The following is a 14,972-nucleotide window of genomic DNA, read 5'->3' as shown; positions in this document are numbered from 1 at the left end:
CACACACACACACACACACACACACACACACACACACACACACACACAAATTCACTCACTTAAAGTAATCTGTGCCGAAAAGTGTATGTATGTATGCATCCAAAGTTAGTTACACCCAATCCGGATTCTTCTATTACTAAATATACCGATATTTAACAAATTTACACACATACACATTCAATGTATCCTCGATGTGCATATGTACGTGTATGTATGTAAATTCCGGCAGTCGATTCGCAATCGGAATCGGAATCGGAATCGCGGCCACGCCACGCCTTTTTTAAGGCATATGTAAAACTATAGATATGTACAAAACAACATAAATAAATATCACTAGCACCTTTATTCATCTGTGCATTCGTTTATTTCATGTCTCTTGGCTGTCAATACATTATTACCAATTGATTGTTCAACTTTTTACCGACTCTATTAATATTTGTTTAATTTTTTTGCCGGCACCGGCTTTGCACAAACAATATCCAAATCTAACATGCACGAAGAATGTTAAAGATACAGATACAGTTAAGAGAATGTTAAGTGTACAGATACACATTCGACCTTAACAGAACAGCATGCTCGCATGCAACATCACTCACAGTTAACATGCTTTGCAGCATGCTCTCCGGCAACATCATTCACCTCCGGCATGTTTCGCAACACATTACACATCTGCCCTTAACAGCGCAGCATGTTCTCATGTTACACAATTCCCAGTCAACACGCTTGCAGCATAAACACAGCCTAAGCCCCGTAGCATGCTCTTTAGCAACTTCATTCACAGCCGGCAATTTTCGCAACACAATACACATCTGACCTTAACAGCGCAGCATGTTCTTAGCACATAGCGTTAACAGCGCAGCATCGGAATGTTGCTTAATTTAAATTTTAGGTAATGCAAATTGTAAATGCATTAATTTTGAAGTAAATTAATAATTTGATGAGAATGTTCTAATCTAAAAAAAATCAGAAAGTCGACACAGTTCTAACAAACATTCGTTAAATAAATTCTAGCTTCAAATCTATGAAAAGTTATATTTACATATTTTAAAATCGGAATTTTTTTCTCTGCGAAAAAAAGAGTTAAAGTAAATAAATAATTGAAATTTAAAATAGAAGATTATTTTGTTTACTGTTTCCTTTATTTGCTATTTATCCAGATTCTTTTTTCAGCATCCATTCTATTATACTCTTAATTATTATTTGCGATCTATATAGCATCTGGAAAAATGTTAACCCAATCTGCAATAGAAAAATTGTAGTCTCAATCAACATAGAAGTATAAGTAAAACTAGGTTAAATAAGAGCTTTAGCGAAAATCGATTCAACGATGTTTCGATGTATTTTTCCATCACTATTAAGGACTAAGCTTAAGGATAGATGTAAAAGCAGGAAGCAGTTGGTAAAGATTAATTTATTATGTACATAATAGGATATTTATTATGGGTGTACTTAAAAGGAATTAATTGTAGTAAAATGGGACTTATCTTACTGTAATTGCAACTAATCTGGATCGCTTGTGATAATTATTTCAACATTAAAATTGTGTGTATGCATTAAAATTTGGTTTACTGTCAACATTTAATTTGAGATTGACTAATCCATCCATCTATGTTTTATATGTATATATATATATTTATGTTTATTTGCAATGTTACAAATCTGGGAGACAATTTTCGGTACATAACGGCCTGGTATTTATATTGTAAATTGTAGTTTGGTTGTGCCATATTTAAATAGATTCAGATCAATTTATTTTGATATAGTTTTAATACAAGACTTTTGAAAAGTCATTATGTGAAATTGGTTTTAAAACAGTTCGTATGCATGTTCATAAAGTTGATTTATTTTCTTTACGATTAAAACAAATGTATTATTATTATTATGATTTTTAGCCAAGCCAAGTTGTCGTCGATCAGCCCTTTAATAATAATAATATCATTATTAATTAATTGCTTTTGATACCCGGCATTTTGAACACGTATATTATGTTAAATTATTCTACAGGTTTAAGGATTATTAAAGCTAAATACATAGTAAACAGTTTTTATGTTGGAAATTGTTGTTGTTGTTGTTGTTGATGTTGCAGTTGCAGTTGTTGTTGTAGTTGCAGTTGTTGTTGTTGTTGATGATGACGTCTTTCCCGCGCTCGTTCTATGTGTCGTTTTCGCTCCTCTTTAGTCCAATAACGTCCGATTTTAACCTCCGATATTGTATCATCCTCTGTTGTGGGTATTTCATTATTGCGTATATTTTTTCGAATACCCATGTTTACATGATTTCGCACAGGTCGCTTGACAATATACCGGGTTCCATCCGGGCGACGTTTCACTTTCCATACCATTGGAATCTCCTCCGAATTTTCCGTATGCACCAGAATCGAGTTGGGTTTCGAAACTGACGCAGTCTTATTAGCAACCTGTTTTTGAAATATGATAAGCAGAATGAATTACAAACAGATTGAATAACACTTTTTATTTATAGGAACTTCATTTTTATAGGTGTAATTGTTTGTTTCAAACAAAATTTCAATAGAATTTCCTCCAGAATTTCTATTCTGTAAACATTTGGGAGATTTCTTTTGATTTTTTAAATCAAACAATCAAAATTTTTTTCTTAACATGGATAATATTAATAATAATTTATTTGATTTAAATATCAATGCTAGATTTGAGGGACCGGAATGATTTTATTTTTTTTTAATCCAAAAATTTAGAAAACAATAATTATTTTCTTATTATTTTTTTAAGAAATCATATTTAAAATAATTTAATCCTTAAATTCAATTTTTATAGTCAATTTTAATAGTTAATAAAAATTGACAAGTAATTTATATTTTTAAATTTTAAAATAAAAATTGTAAATACAATTTATTGTTTAATTTTTTATATTTAAGTTAATTTTAATAACCGGGCCTGTTCCGGTTTTCACTTTCGGCTAGATTTATCGGAAGCGTATTAAATTCCCCTTGAGTTGGTGAATTTAAGTTTAATAAAGGGAATAAAATGGTAATTTTTAAGTTCTAATCCTAAATACAATGTCAGAAAATACATTTTATGAAATCTTATAAAAGTGGAAATAAAAACAGAAATTTTTGAAACTCCTAATTATTAATTGTGGTCACCGCGAATTTTCTAAATTCTGGAGACTTTTTTAAGCACTTTTTGGTTTCCCTAAATTTAATTCTCATTGTTTTATTTTCCTTACTTACCTCTTGACTGCTGACAAAGTGATATCTGCTCAAGTTGGGCGCATTAAATTGTGGACACTGTGGACTCTGTTGTTCTTTCGTTAATTTCGAGTCTGCCTTAACTAAAGCAACTGCTGTCAAAGGCTGTAGTTCATCGGTGAATATTTTGCTTTGAGTCGTATTTTCTATAATATATATTAGGTGAATAAGTTAACGATTAGATAAATGCAGCAATATCGTACCATTAAGTGGACCTTGCTGTGGACCTTGATGAGTGGAACAAAGAATGCGAGCTGTCTTACCAAATGGTAACATGAGCGTGCTGTTTATAGGGCTTGTTAATACTGTATCTTTGGATGTTGAGGTGCATTTATAGGAGCCAGATAATATTCGATTGTTGGCACATGTGTTTTGAATTTCAGTGTCCACATTGTTCAAAGGGTTTTGTCGGGGTGAAGCGCTGTTATTCGAGCCACCTGTATTATAGGCACTTGAAGAGTTGTCGACTTCTTCGCCTTGATTCTGATTCGTATTTTGAGCCGCATTCTGAATGTCGTTATCAATACGATTGTTAATATAGCCACAGGCACTGTATCCAGCACCACTACTACTTGATCCACTTGTTGTATTTGTTATGGCACTGCGTAATGTATATACACGATTTGATAATCGATTTGGCGGTGGTTTAGTGCTGAGACTTGGACGGCCGGATAGTGTGTGTACCGCTCGTGAACTGATCTGTGACTTAAGGCCCAGCCACTGAGCCACTCTTTGGGTTTGCTGCTGCATTTCCAGTACATCTGCTGAAGAGCAGGATCCCATGGCGGTCATATAGTTTGAGCTTTGATATGGTGAACAGTAAAGTGGCTCCGATTCCGAATCTTCTGGAATTGTTTCATAAATATGCTCGCATTCATCATAATCAAATTTCGTTGGTTCGACGACACTTTTCGTTGTATTTTGATTTGTATTAGGCAGGTTCTTAGCTATCAATTGACCAATTGAAGAATTGACTTCCGATTGTAACTTGACTGTACTGTGAAGCGATAACTTCGTTTGATCATTCGCAACTTTATCTGTGCTGGTTTTACTTTTAATAATCTCTAAATTATTTGGTAACTTGCTGGCAGTTTTGGCCGCTGGCTCAATATTAGATATTATTTCATTAACTGGCCTTATGTCGGACTGTCGTTGGGCTAAAAGGACTTTGTCTAACTTGTCAACAACATTTGTGTAGTCATCCGTAAGAAATCTGTTGGCATATTCAAAGTTACTATCCATATCATCGTCATCATCATCATCATCATCTTCATCTTCATCTTCATCTTCATCATCATCGTCGTCATCGTCGTCGTCTTCCTATAAATTGAACAAAACATGCAACTTTAAAATAATTGTCATTCAAAATTCTTGATCAAATCTAAGACCGAATCTAGATAAAAAGATACAATTTAATTAAAAAAAAAAAAATCAGGGACGGTAAATAAATATTAATGAAATTTCCCCATGATCTTCAAATTTATGATTTGTAATATTTTAATCGTAAGATAATGATTATTTTTGCTAAAACTCATAAAATAGTGATTATTTCTTGAGTTTTTTTTTGCACAAAAATAATCATAAGTAAAATAATGAAAATCAATAATAATGATTATTTCTTGAGTTTTATAATAAAACTTATAATGATTGCAGTCCCTGAGAAAAATCTTTAGAATTTTTTAATGGTCTTCTTTTAATAAAACTAGTTAAGATATATGCAATATTTCGTATACGTAACAAATAAATAGGAATAGTTTATAAAGAAACAGTTATGACAGAAATACGGTCGGACTTTATCGTTATAATGAAATAAGACCGTAACTAGGAAGCTTGTAATTAGGAAATAAAAATAGTTCAATAAGAAAGTAAAATATTCGAAATGCGTAAATTAGAAAAAGTCGCAATTATTATTAAAATATTTATTGTTTAATATATTGGTTGAGTTCCAGAAATACTTTCAATACATATTGTATCAATTAAGTATGAAATATGTTTCATTTTTCGTAATATCATTGGTAAAATTTTTGTTGGTTGGCAGTCTAAATAGAATTGTTAGTTACTCTCGTATACTTACGGGATATAGAATACGGCTGACAAGCAACGTTACGGCCGTATTGTTCTCGGCAATTTGGGACTCGGCATGACTTTTGTTTTTGATGTCGATGCCATTAATTCGAAGAATCTGATCACCCCGCTTTAAACGACCATCTCGATCGGCAATGCTCTCCGATTGAATATCACTCACGAATACATCCTCACAGGCATCAGGATCTGGATCCGGGTCTGGTTCGGGATCGGGATCAGGATCCTGTGAAATCAAGTCTGTACCATTGTTGTCGTTGCATATCACAGACTTATTATTAAAATAGCCATTGGAACAAACAGAAATTCCAACTTGATCACCAATTGAATCATTTTTAACAAGTGTTACTTCCTAACAACATAAGTACAAATATTAATAAGTTATTGATTTCATTTTTTTTTAACTCACCTCAATGTCGATCTCGGGTTCTAAACATTGCTCAAATAAATGATGTTGTTGCTCGATAAAGTGGTCGGCTATTGTTTGGGCTATATCCTTATTATGATCGATATTCTTTTGCTGAACATCAAAAAAGTTATCGATCGTCTGAGTCTCCTTTGAAACTACAGTGGGCATAACATCATCAATTGTTGGCGCCAAATTGACGTCGACACGTAAAGTTAAAATTAATTCATTTTTTGGAATTGTTTTTGTTATTGTTTTTGGTATTGGTATTGGAAGTGCACTGGAATTGTTTGGAGTTCGTGAGGCACAAGTTGCTCTACCATTCGAGTCGTCTTGCGTGCAATTCGAACTCGAACTCGAATTCGAATTTAATGGGCTGGTACATTTGATGTTAGTTTTCTTACGGGACAATTCGACTACTAGGGTTTCTTTAGCTTGAAGGAACATTTGAACCGCTTCATAGCTCGACAACGATGTAATGTCGTTACCATTGAGCTGCAATTAAATCAAATTGTAATGAAATAGTTTTATTATTTAAAATGAGAGTACTTAAATTTACAGATTGTCAATAATTGTTTATTATCAGGGTATAAAACCGAATCGAATATCGGTTAGGGTTAGAGTTTAGGTTATGTCTGTATTTTGGTTTCGGTTATCGGTTACGCATAATCTTTGTATATCAGTTTCTCAACGGTTACCGTTTTTTTTTTTTTTTGTATATTTCGGTTTCGAAAAACCAGTTTAATTTCGGTTAAAAAAAAATAATTAATTGGGAAAATTAAACAAAAAAATATGAAAATATATAATCAAAAATGATTTGATTTAAAAAAAGCTCTATCTAATAAGATTGATACTCAAATTTGAAATCGAAAACGATGATTTCACGTTAACAACATAATTGCGTTTAATGTATTATTGATCCGTTATACATGAGTCGGTTACTAATCGGTTATTTCGGTTTAAGTTCCAATTACTAATTTCAATCGGTGAATTCCGGTTAAAAGTTACGGTTTCGATTACGGTTTAATCCCTGTTTTTTTATACAAACAAACCAATATTCGCATATGCAATTAATTCTTTGTGAAAACTATTACTTAACATACTGTATATCCTTTATCCTGTGCACAGCTATGTATATTTATCGATATTCTAACATTTACATCGATATACCATTTAGCAAATACAAAATATACATATGTATATACGTAGGCATGCACACACATACGGATACGAATACAGACACACACACACACAAAGAAGCGAATTGCTTGATTGGTAAACTCGTTTGTTTTGTTGTGGAATGAAAAGCACAAAAGTAGACACAACTTGAACGTACCTTTAGTACAACATAGTCTAAGTCAACAACATTAACACAGTTATTAGAGCACATTTTGATAACAAATTACATATTTATATTATTTTCTATTCAGTGAAATAAATCCACACCCACACAACAACAGAAATACAGGCAGGCATCGTTTACCATGATTTCCAAATGCAGTTTCAGTGCTGCCAACTTGTTTGGATAGCCATGTAGCAACAAAAATCGGGTTGGCAGTTGGAATATTTATCATATTCCGATCAACTTACAAAATGGTCTTAAATCTTAAACTTATATTCATAATAAATTTCGTGTTTATTTACTTTATCTTCGAATTTCATTATTTATTGCCAAATTCTTGGATTGAGCTTAAAGTGTGACCGCATTTGCTGTCGAGAATAGAAAATACCAATATGTGTTTTACTCACTCGTGCTGCCAAGTTTAGAGGAAAAATAGCAGTTTGTGGCTTAAAAGCATTTTCGCGTGTCCTTTTTATTTTTTAATAAAATACTAATAGCAAAACATAGCTGAATATATATTTAAAATAGCCATAGATCCGGCTAATAGCAATTTAAAAATTCTAGCATTGAAATTAAAAAAAATAGCCAAAATAGGTAGCTATAAAATAGCTAAATTGGCAACTGTTGGCTAAGAGCATGTTTAACGATACAAATTCATTGATGTGTTTTTGTTTACCTGCTGAAAACATGCCAAAACTTCGACATATGGTAAAATGTATAAATAGATCAAATTTTTTTTTTTAAATTGTAAGAAAGTCTGAATTTGTCTACATTTTCCATTAACAAACCACATTATAGTGCATTTTTAGTGTGAATGGCAAAAAGTCCAAAAAAATTTGCTATAAAACTGTTGCCAACTACATTATTTATTAGCTACTTTTGGCTATTTTCAAAGTTCAATTGCTAGAGAAATTGCAACCGTTAAAAATATTGCAAGATAATATCGCACAATAATTTAAATATTATCCTACTAAAATATATTGCTAATAAATAAATATAATATTTATTGATGAATCATTATTTTTTAATTTTTTTTTTACTATAAACCCTAAAGAACTCAAAATTTATATAATTTACCATCTAAACGCTTCATATAAAAATTTATTCATTAGGTATACATACATATTACATAAATATTTAAATGATTCGAGTCTGGTTAGGAACAGCTGCATCCCTCAACCGACATATTTGGTATAACACTTAACACCAGATTGTGATGGTCGTCAAAATACAATAAGCTTAAGGAACTCATTTTCGTTGGAGAACAACATGGCGTCGCTGAAGTTGTCAGGGCTGCTAAATGCGTATGAGTATATTCCTCCAAATATCCAACTCGACAGTCCCCACTGCAGAAGTATGCATCAAATGAAGTAGGCGCTACCACAAAGTGCCACCCGAAACTCGTGAAGTTCACTTTTAGTGGATATCGACAGCAGCGCATGTCGTGATCGCCTTCGGTGCAGTCCATGAAAACGCTACGTTTTCGCCGATGCTTTTTCTGTGACCCTATTTCAATGTGGACCGTCTGAAAATAAAACAATTTTAACATTAAATAAAATACAAGTAAGAGCGTTTTAACTATAAAATACCCGTTGCTCAATTGAAATCCGAATTGCTTTAAATTTCCAAATATTTGTTGAGAGATTTGATAAATTTTAAAATTGACTGAATTAAATTAAATAAATTTTAAAATTAAAAATAGAAATAGAAACAGTAATTTTTATATAGAAATTTTAATATTGTTTTTAAATATAAATTTAAAATAGCTATATTTACGCCGGTATTACGGTATAACCGTGTCTTTTTCATCGGTCAAAAAATTCATTAAATTAAATTATACAGCTACAAAAATTTTAAGTCCATATTCCAACCTAGTCCCAACAAATAGATTAAAGAAAATGTTGAGCATAAAAGGTCGTTCACAATTGAATTTAATTACCAATTCATCTGGTTATTTGACTTAAGAAAATTAAAAATTATTCTCTGTTGCAAATATTAAAAAAAAAAAATGAACATGAATATTGAAGTTTTGAATTACATATCTTAATAAAGAAACTATAAAAGTAATAATAATTATGTATACCAACGGATTTTTTGAAGTATTATCAGTTGTCACAACTAAGGGCTTCATCCAAGATTCGACACCCTTTATAATAATTTCTTGCGTTTTATTCGGTCCATGACTAATCATTGTGGTTTCTGTAACGAAGAGAGGCTTTAGGTCTACACTGACCCATTGACCCAATCCTGATGGAATTTTGTGACGAAACTCAAACATTTTCATTTTATGGGTGTAATTTGTGCTATTTACACGGCGTAAGGCTCGGTGTACGGCCACAACAATATCCTTATTCTGACAATCTTCGATCTCTTCAATAATATTCGGTTGATTGATCCTTATCCAGTCAAACCCTCGCAGATACAAGTGTAATGTAACATAGGAAATTTCCGAGTAGCTAGTATCAAATTTAAAACGAAGTACATCGGTTTTGTGGTTATGTCGCATGTGGGGCTCTTAAAATAATCAAGAAAAGAAATTGAAGAAAATTGTATACTAAATATATTTGTAAAGATTAAGATTAAAACGCAATGCTCAATGAATTTATTTCAGGAACAACAAAGTTATGAAAGTTTAAAGTTGTCTGAAAACTGTAATATTCGTTAATACTTTTATGAAAAATGATTTAAATATGTCTAAAATTGATAATTATTAAAAAAATATATACAAATTTTTTAACCCTTATTTTTTTTTTTTTTAAATCGGATGAGATTTGAGAAGATTATGCGAAAAAAATTAGTAATTAAAATAAAAATATAAAGTGTACTTACGCTCTGGGAATACATAAATGCTGCTTATGTGTGATAAAATACTTTCATATTCACCATTATCATCTTTGATATGGTAATCGGTGGTTCTATGATTAGCAAAAGGTTTTTGTTGATCATCATTAAATCCAATATTATAAATAAATTGATAGTCTTCGAAGACATTTGGATCATCACCTTGCATTTCAGCAGATGAATTCTCGATGGATGCGCTGATTGGATCATCATTGGATGAAGTGGACGTTGATTCAGTATTGTGTCTGATCCCTGTAGTATTTACTGAAGCTTTTCTCGTTTCTGTAACTGATTCCTCCGAGGCATATAAATCCATACGAGGAGGTGTATCTGTCGATTTATCGTGACTCCACATCGAGTTTACAAGCGATGCATTGTACTTTTTATAAAAGTTCTCGAGTATATTTTGTGGTACAGCAATGGGTTTTGTAATATTTGGTAGCTTTTTTAAATTCAATCGCATCAGAATATGCATTTTAATCGATTGCAAACTATCCTGCTTAGCTTTCTCTCTCAATTGTCGCTGCAATGTATTATCCCCATCTATTAAATTGTTCCGGTTCACGCTGACACCGTGAATACTAGAAACCACTTGGGGATTTGTGCCTGGACCTCGACCTGATGATATCTTTTGTCCCCTATTCGATACTTTATTTGCATCTTCTGTTTCTGTTTCTGTTTCTGTTTCCGTTTCCGTTGCCAATTGAGTATGATTTATATTTATACTCATATTGTTACTTATACTTGTATTCAATGAGTCCGAATTATTAATAACGTTTAAGGAATCGCTTGTGCCTCTGTTTATTTCCTGGGCAGATGCTACGAGTAAAAGCATCGAGATTATAGCTATTGTCGCATATCTGGCGATAAGCAAACGGATCTCCCAGTTTCTACTATATTTCATTTGATATTTTTGATGTTCTTCTTGTAGTTTTTGTTGACTGGACTCTCGGCAATTGCAGGACCTGCTGGTCAAAGGAACTTTTTCACATGCACTCGAATTCGAATTCGAGTTCAAGCTCGAATTCGCATTCACAATTAAATTCGTTAAATGAAGCTTCGACTCGGAGTCATCTGTTATTGTTATCTGATCGATCGACAATCCAATTATTTGTTGTTTTCTAGATCTTTGAATTTTGGTTAACTTAAATGCAACGTCAATTTCAGCCATAGTGTAACCAATTTCTTTTTTTCCTTCCTAAAAATATATAATCAAAAAATATATGTGCTTAACTGATGCAATAACTTATAACTTTTCATATATTTGTAGCTTTAGGAATATATATATCTTTCGTTATCTTGGGCATGTCGAAACATGATAAAAATAAAGTTTAAGCAATAAACTAATGTGTACATTTTTAATTTTTCTATAAATCTCATTGTCCTCAAACATTCATTCACTCACTGACTGAGCATTGTACAGTCCAAAACGTTTGACGTGCGATTTTGAAATTTGGACACAACTTACCTAAGATATAATAATAAACATTTGTGGTTTATTAATAAAAATATTTACACCCATTGGATCTCTTTTCTTCTGCTTTTCTAACTTGTTGTAAGTAAGGTATATTTTTTAGTAATTTAAAATGTCTTCCTTTGTGAAAACAAATATTTGATATACTGTGTTTATAAACACCATTTATTTATTAAAAAACAAAACCTTTAATTTAACAGCGTTTTTAAGGGTTCAAGGTTACAGTGATTCCGTGTCGCTCGAATGTCAAAATTATAACTAGTCATTATTAATAAACATAAACAAAAAAAATAAACACATCAAGAGTTGAATAAACTGTTCACAGTAATAATCAAATAATAATTTTGCGTGTATGTTTAATCATAATCAAATAATAATACAGTTAATCAAATAATTGTTTTGACCGAAATAAAAAAAAAATAACTAATTTTATTTAGCAAAAAAAAATTTGTTCCCTGTTTTTTTTTTATGTGTATTTAATCCCACAAAAAAAACCTCTACACGAGGTAAAAGTCTAGTGACGAAAGCAATTTCTAGCTCCAAAATTTCAGATATCCAATTTTGTGACGAACAAAATTCAGTTTAATCTAAATATTTTAAATAAAAATATAAATTAATAACAAAAAGCGAAAATTGGCATTGTGCACTGTGACCAAAAATGGTGAGCTTCTTTGTACATAAAAATTACTTTCTGCGCAGTGCCGAATGCCAATTTTCTATTTTTTTAAATTTATTTTTTTTATATATTTATATTTTATATTTATTTTTATTTAGCGTTTTCCCGCTAAACTAGCGGGAAATTGAAAAAGTCGTAGAACAAACATTTCTAGATTTTTGAAAAGGAATCAATCCCCATCATTACATCTAAGCTTCTTTAGCGCTTTGATGCAAACGGACAAACAGACAAACAGACAAAGAAACTAACTTTTCATTTCATTTTGAGAAGTCCACTAAAATTTTCAAATTTATTTATCTTTTGAACCAGCTATCGGATTTGGGTGATTGAGGTATCAATCGACGCGTATTTTTAATTAAAATTTTTAATTTTTACCAAAAGGCCCGAACAGCTCCATTAGCTGCAATCATCTACATTTTTCACCTCCCACTTACACCCCCGTATCTCATGACCCAGGTTGGTTAGAAAAAGACTAAACCTTAAAAGAAAAAGACGCAGTATTTAATAGTTTTGCCAAAAATCCAAATCTTTTGAATTTAACTATTCTAAAAAACTAAAAAAACTAATACATTTACTGTTATAACAAAACATAATGTACTCGTTTATTATTTTTGAAAGTTTTTAAACACAATGGATGCAATTATTTCTCTTTTTAAATTCTTTATTAATATTATTAAGAAAAAAAGTTAGTTTTTCTTGCAATATAAATATGTGAATTTGTAATATTGTGAAAACAATCACACACACTCGACTGTGTGTCTGTATGTATGTCTCACTCACCCGATTTTTGATCAAAGTTTAATAAATCGCAGCAAGAATCACATAACAGACAATTTAGAATTTTATCATTTTTTGCAATTACTGTTGGGTTGTAATTGTTAATTTACATACATATGAACATGTACATACTTGTAATATTATAAATCTTTGAATCTCAGTATCTTAATTCCAATGCATTTTGATGAGTTAAACCTTCAACCGGCAAAAGATACAAATTATTTATTCCCGAATTTAAAACGCGCTGAGGTACACACACATACACATGTACTTATCAATGCCTGTGTCTGTGTCTGTGTTTGTGAATGTCTTGTATGTATATGTAAATATTCATACCCAATTTTAGTTATTTATTGTTCTTTTGTTGTTTTTTTGTGCAATAAATATATATATGTACATATATATTTTTTTTGCTATGCTCATGTGTTGGTGTACACTGATGCACACAAGTGCATAAATATATTTACACACAGACACACACACACACACATACAACACTTGGCCCCGCACGCGCTTCTGTGTGTGTGTGTGTGTGTGTGTGTGTGTGTACGGTACATAAACGGATCTTATTATTATTATTATTGTACAAGTATACTATAATCCTACATACAGTCTGTCAAGTAACTGTTTTGACGAACTTAAAAAAATGAACTCCGCATTTTATTTTGAGAATAACTTTTTTATTTTTCATATTTTTTTTTTAATTGTTAGTTGAAATAAATGAATTAAAAATTAAATATTCATGTATGTTTGTTTGTTTTTTTTTTTGTCAAAACAGTTACTTGACATACTGTATATTATATATGCATGAGAATCGCATTCACAATGATCACTCTCACTCTATTGTATTCAATTAAAACCATTTATAAACATCATAATCAATTTTTATGCTCTTGAACTTCAGTTCAGTGTTGAAAGTGCAGTATTCCCTTAAAGACATTCATATATACATATGCACATACATACATATGTAGTTATAAGTATAAGTAAACAATATGCATATTAAAATGTGCACACACAATAATAAATATACATTTTTCAAATATATATCTCACAAGCACATAGCAAACAAATTTAGAGATAACAAACATTTCTACATATACGTATGTATGTATGTACATACGAATTTATGTATACATACATTGTACGTCTGTATGTCTACACGTGTAATCTATTTTGAACATTTAGCAATATGTATATAGTATATATATAAATTTATATATATAAATATAAATTACTAGATATTCACACACATATATAAATACATATATATATATACATATATATATATATATATATATATATATATATATATATATATATATATATATATACTAATGTATTGTATGTATGTATGTATTTGATAGCGATGTACTGTAATGTATATATAAGTAATGTATTTCATTGCATGTGTCAATTATTTCACTTGGCTTTCAATTTGAATTGCAACGCGCTTCTTTTGAGATGGCAGCCACACACAAAAAAAAAACAACACAACACAACACAAACTGCCATCAACAGCAACAGCAACAGCAACAACAGCAACAGGAAAAACAACAGCGGCGAATAAACTACAGCGACAAACAACAGAGCCTGATCGTGCCATACAACTGACTAACTGACGGATTCGCATCCACATCCCACATCCCACATCCCACAGACATAAACAAGTCGCAAAGGCTATAGTCGGGCGCATGCGACAGTCGGATACCCTGTAATAATATTTCTTCTCTATTATTTTATTTAATTCAACTACAATTTTTGGTTAAATATTATATTTTGATTTTTTCTTAAGTATAAGATCTGGAAGAATATTTATATTTTATTATTTTATTTCATTTAATTTCAATATTTGTTTAAATTATATTTTAAATATTTCTAAATGATTGACTAATGCAATAATTAAAAAGTACTTGTAGCATTAGTAATAATAATATATATTAAATAAATAAATAAGTAATTCGCTTAGATTTGACTTGAATTACAAAATTAATTTAATAATAACCAAAAATAAATTTTAATATATTTTTTTTTTTATTATATAAATTTCTAATGCTACAGTATTGCTCCGTGTATATAGTCAAATTGATTATTATACAAATTGACAAAAATTATGCTAATAATGAGCTCATATAAATAGTATTATTA

The 14,972-nt window shown here is 30.8% G+C and overlaps 2 protein-coding genes across 6 annotated transcripts; both read right to left on the bottom strand.

Annotated features, from left to right (window-relative positions):
• Nucleotides 1-1,298: 1,298 nt before the first annotated feature.
• On the bottom strand, nt 1,299-7,199 carry LOC117785972 (slo-interacting protein 1). Of its 4 annotated transcripts, none has more exons than XM_034624302.1 (7): nt 7,051-7,199; nt 5,718-6,209; nt 5,301-5,660; nt 4,526-4,546; nt 3,430-4,486; nt 3,200-3,372; nt 1,299-2,416 (listed from the first exon to the last, which is right to left on the bottom strand). In XM_034624302.1, exons 1-7 carry the CDS (start codon nt 7,102-7,104, stop codon nt 2,045-2,047), a joined length of 2,529 nt encoding a protein of 842 aa, XP_034480193.1. In that variant the 5' UTR covers nt 7,105-7,199; the 3' UTR covers nt 1,299-2,044. The 4 variants fall into 4 exon arrangements, with proteins under 4 accessions (XP_034480193.1, XP_034480214.1, XP_034480303.1 ...); XM_034624309.1 differs by having other exon boundaries at nt 1,394-2,416; nt 3,209-3,372; XM_034624323.1 differs by lacking the exons at nt 5,301-5,660; nt 5,718-6,209.
• Nucleotides 7,200-8,128: 929 nt separating this feature from the next.
• Nucleotides 8,129-14,437, bottom strand: LOC117787614. Of its 2 annotated transcripts, none has more exons than XM_034626302.1 (4): nt 14,233-14,437; nt 9,886-11,095; nt 9,140-9,570; nt 8,129-8,581 (listed from the first exon to the last, which is right to left on the bottom strand). In XM_034626302.1, the coding sequence occupies exons 2-4, from the start codon at nt 11,066-11,068 to the stop codon at nt 8,213-8,215; spliced, it is 1,983 nt and encodes a 660-aa protein (XP_034482193.1). In that variant the 5' UTR covers nt 11,069-11,095; nt 14,233-14,437; the 3' UTR covers nt 8,129-8,212. The 2 variants fall into 2 exon arrangements, with proteins under 2 accessions (XP_034482193.1, XP_034482114.1); XM_034626223.1 differs by lacking the exon at nt 14,233-14,437 and adding an exon at nt 12,828-13,063.
• Nucleotides 14,438-14,972: the final 535 nt, after the last annotated feature.

This window comes from Drosophila innubila, chromosome 4, assembly GCF_004354385.1.
Source record: "Drosophila innubila isolate TH190305 chromosome 4, UK_Dinn_1.0, whole genome shotgun sequence".
Taxonomy (NCBI): Eukaryota; Metazoa; Arthropoda; class Insecta; order Diptera; family Drosophilidae; genus Drosophila; species Drosophila innubila.
The sequence above is the reverse complement of the archived record's forward strand: the minus strand, read 5'-3'. Positions and strand labels throughout refer to the sequence as shown.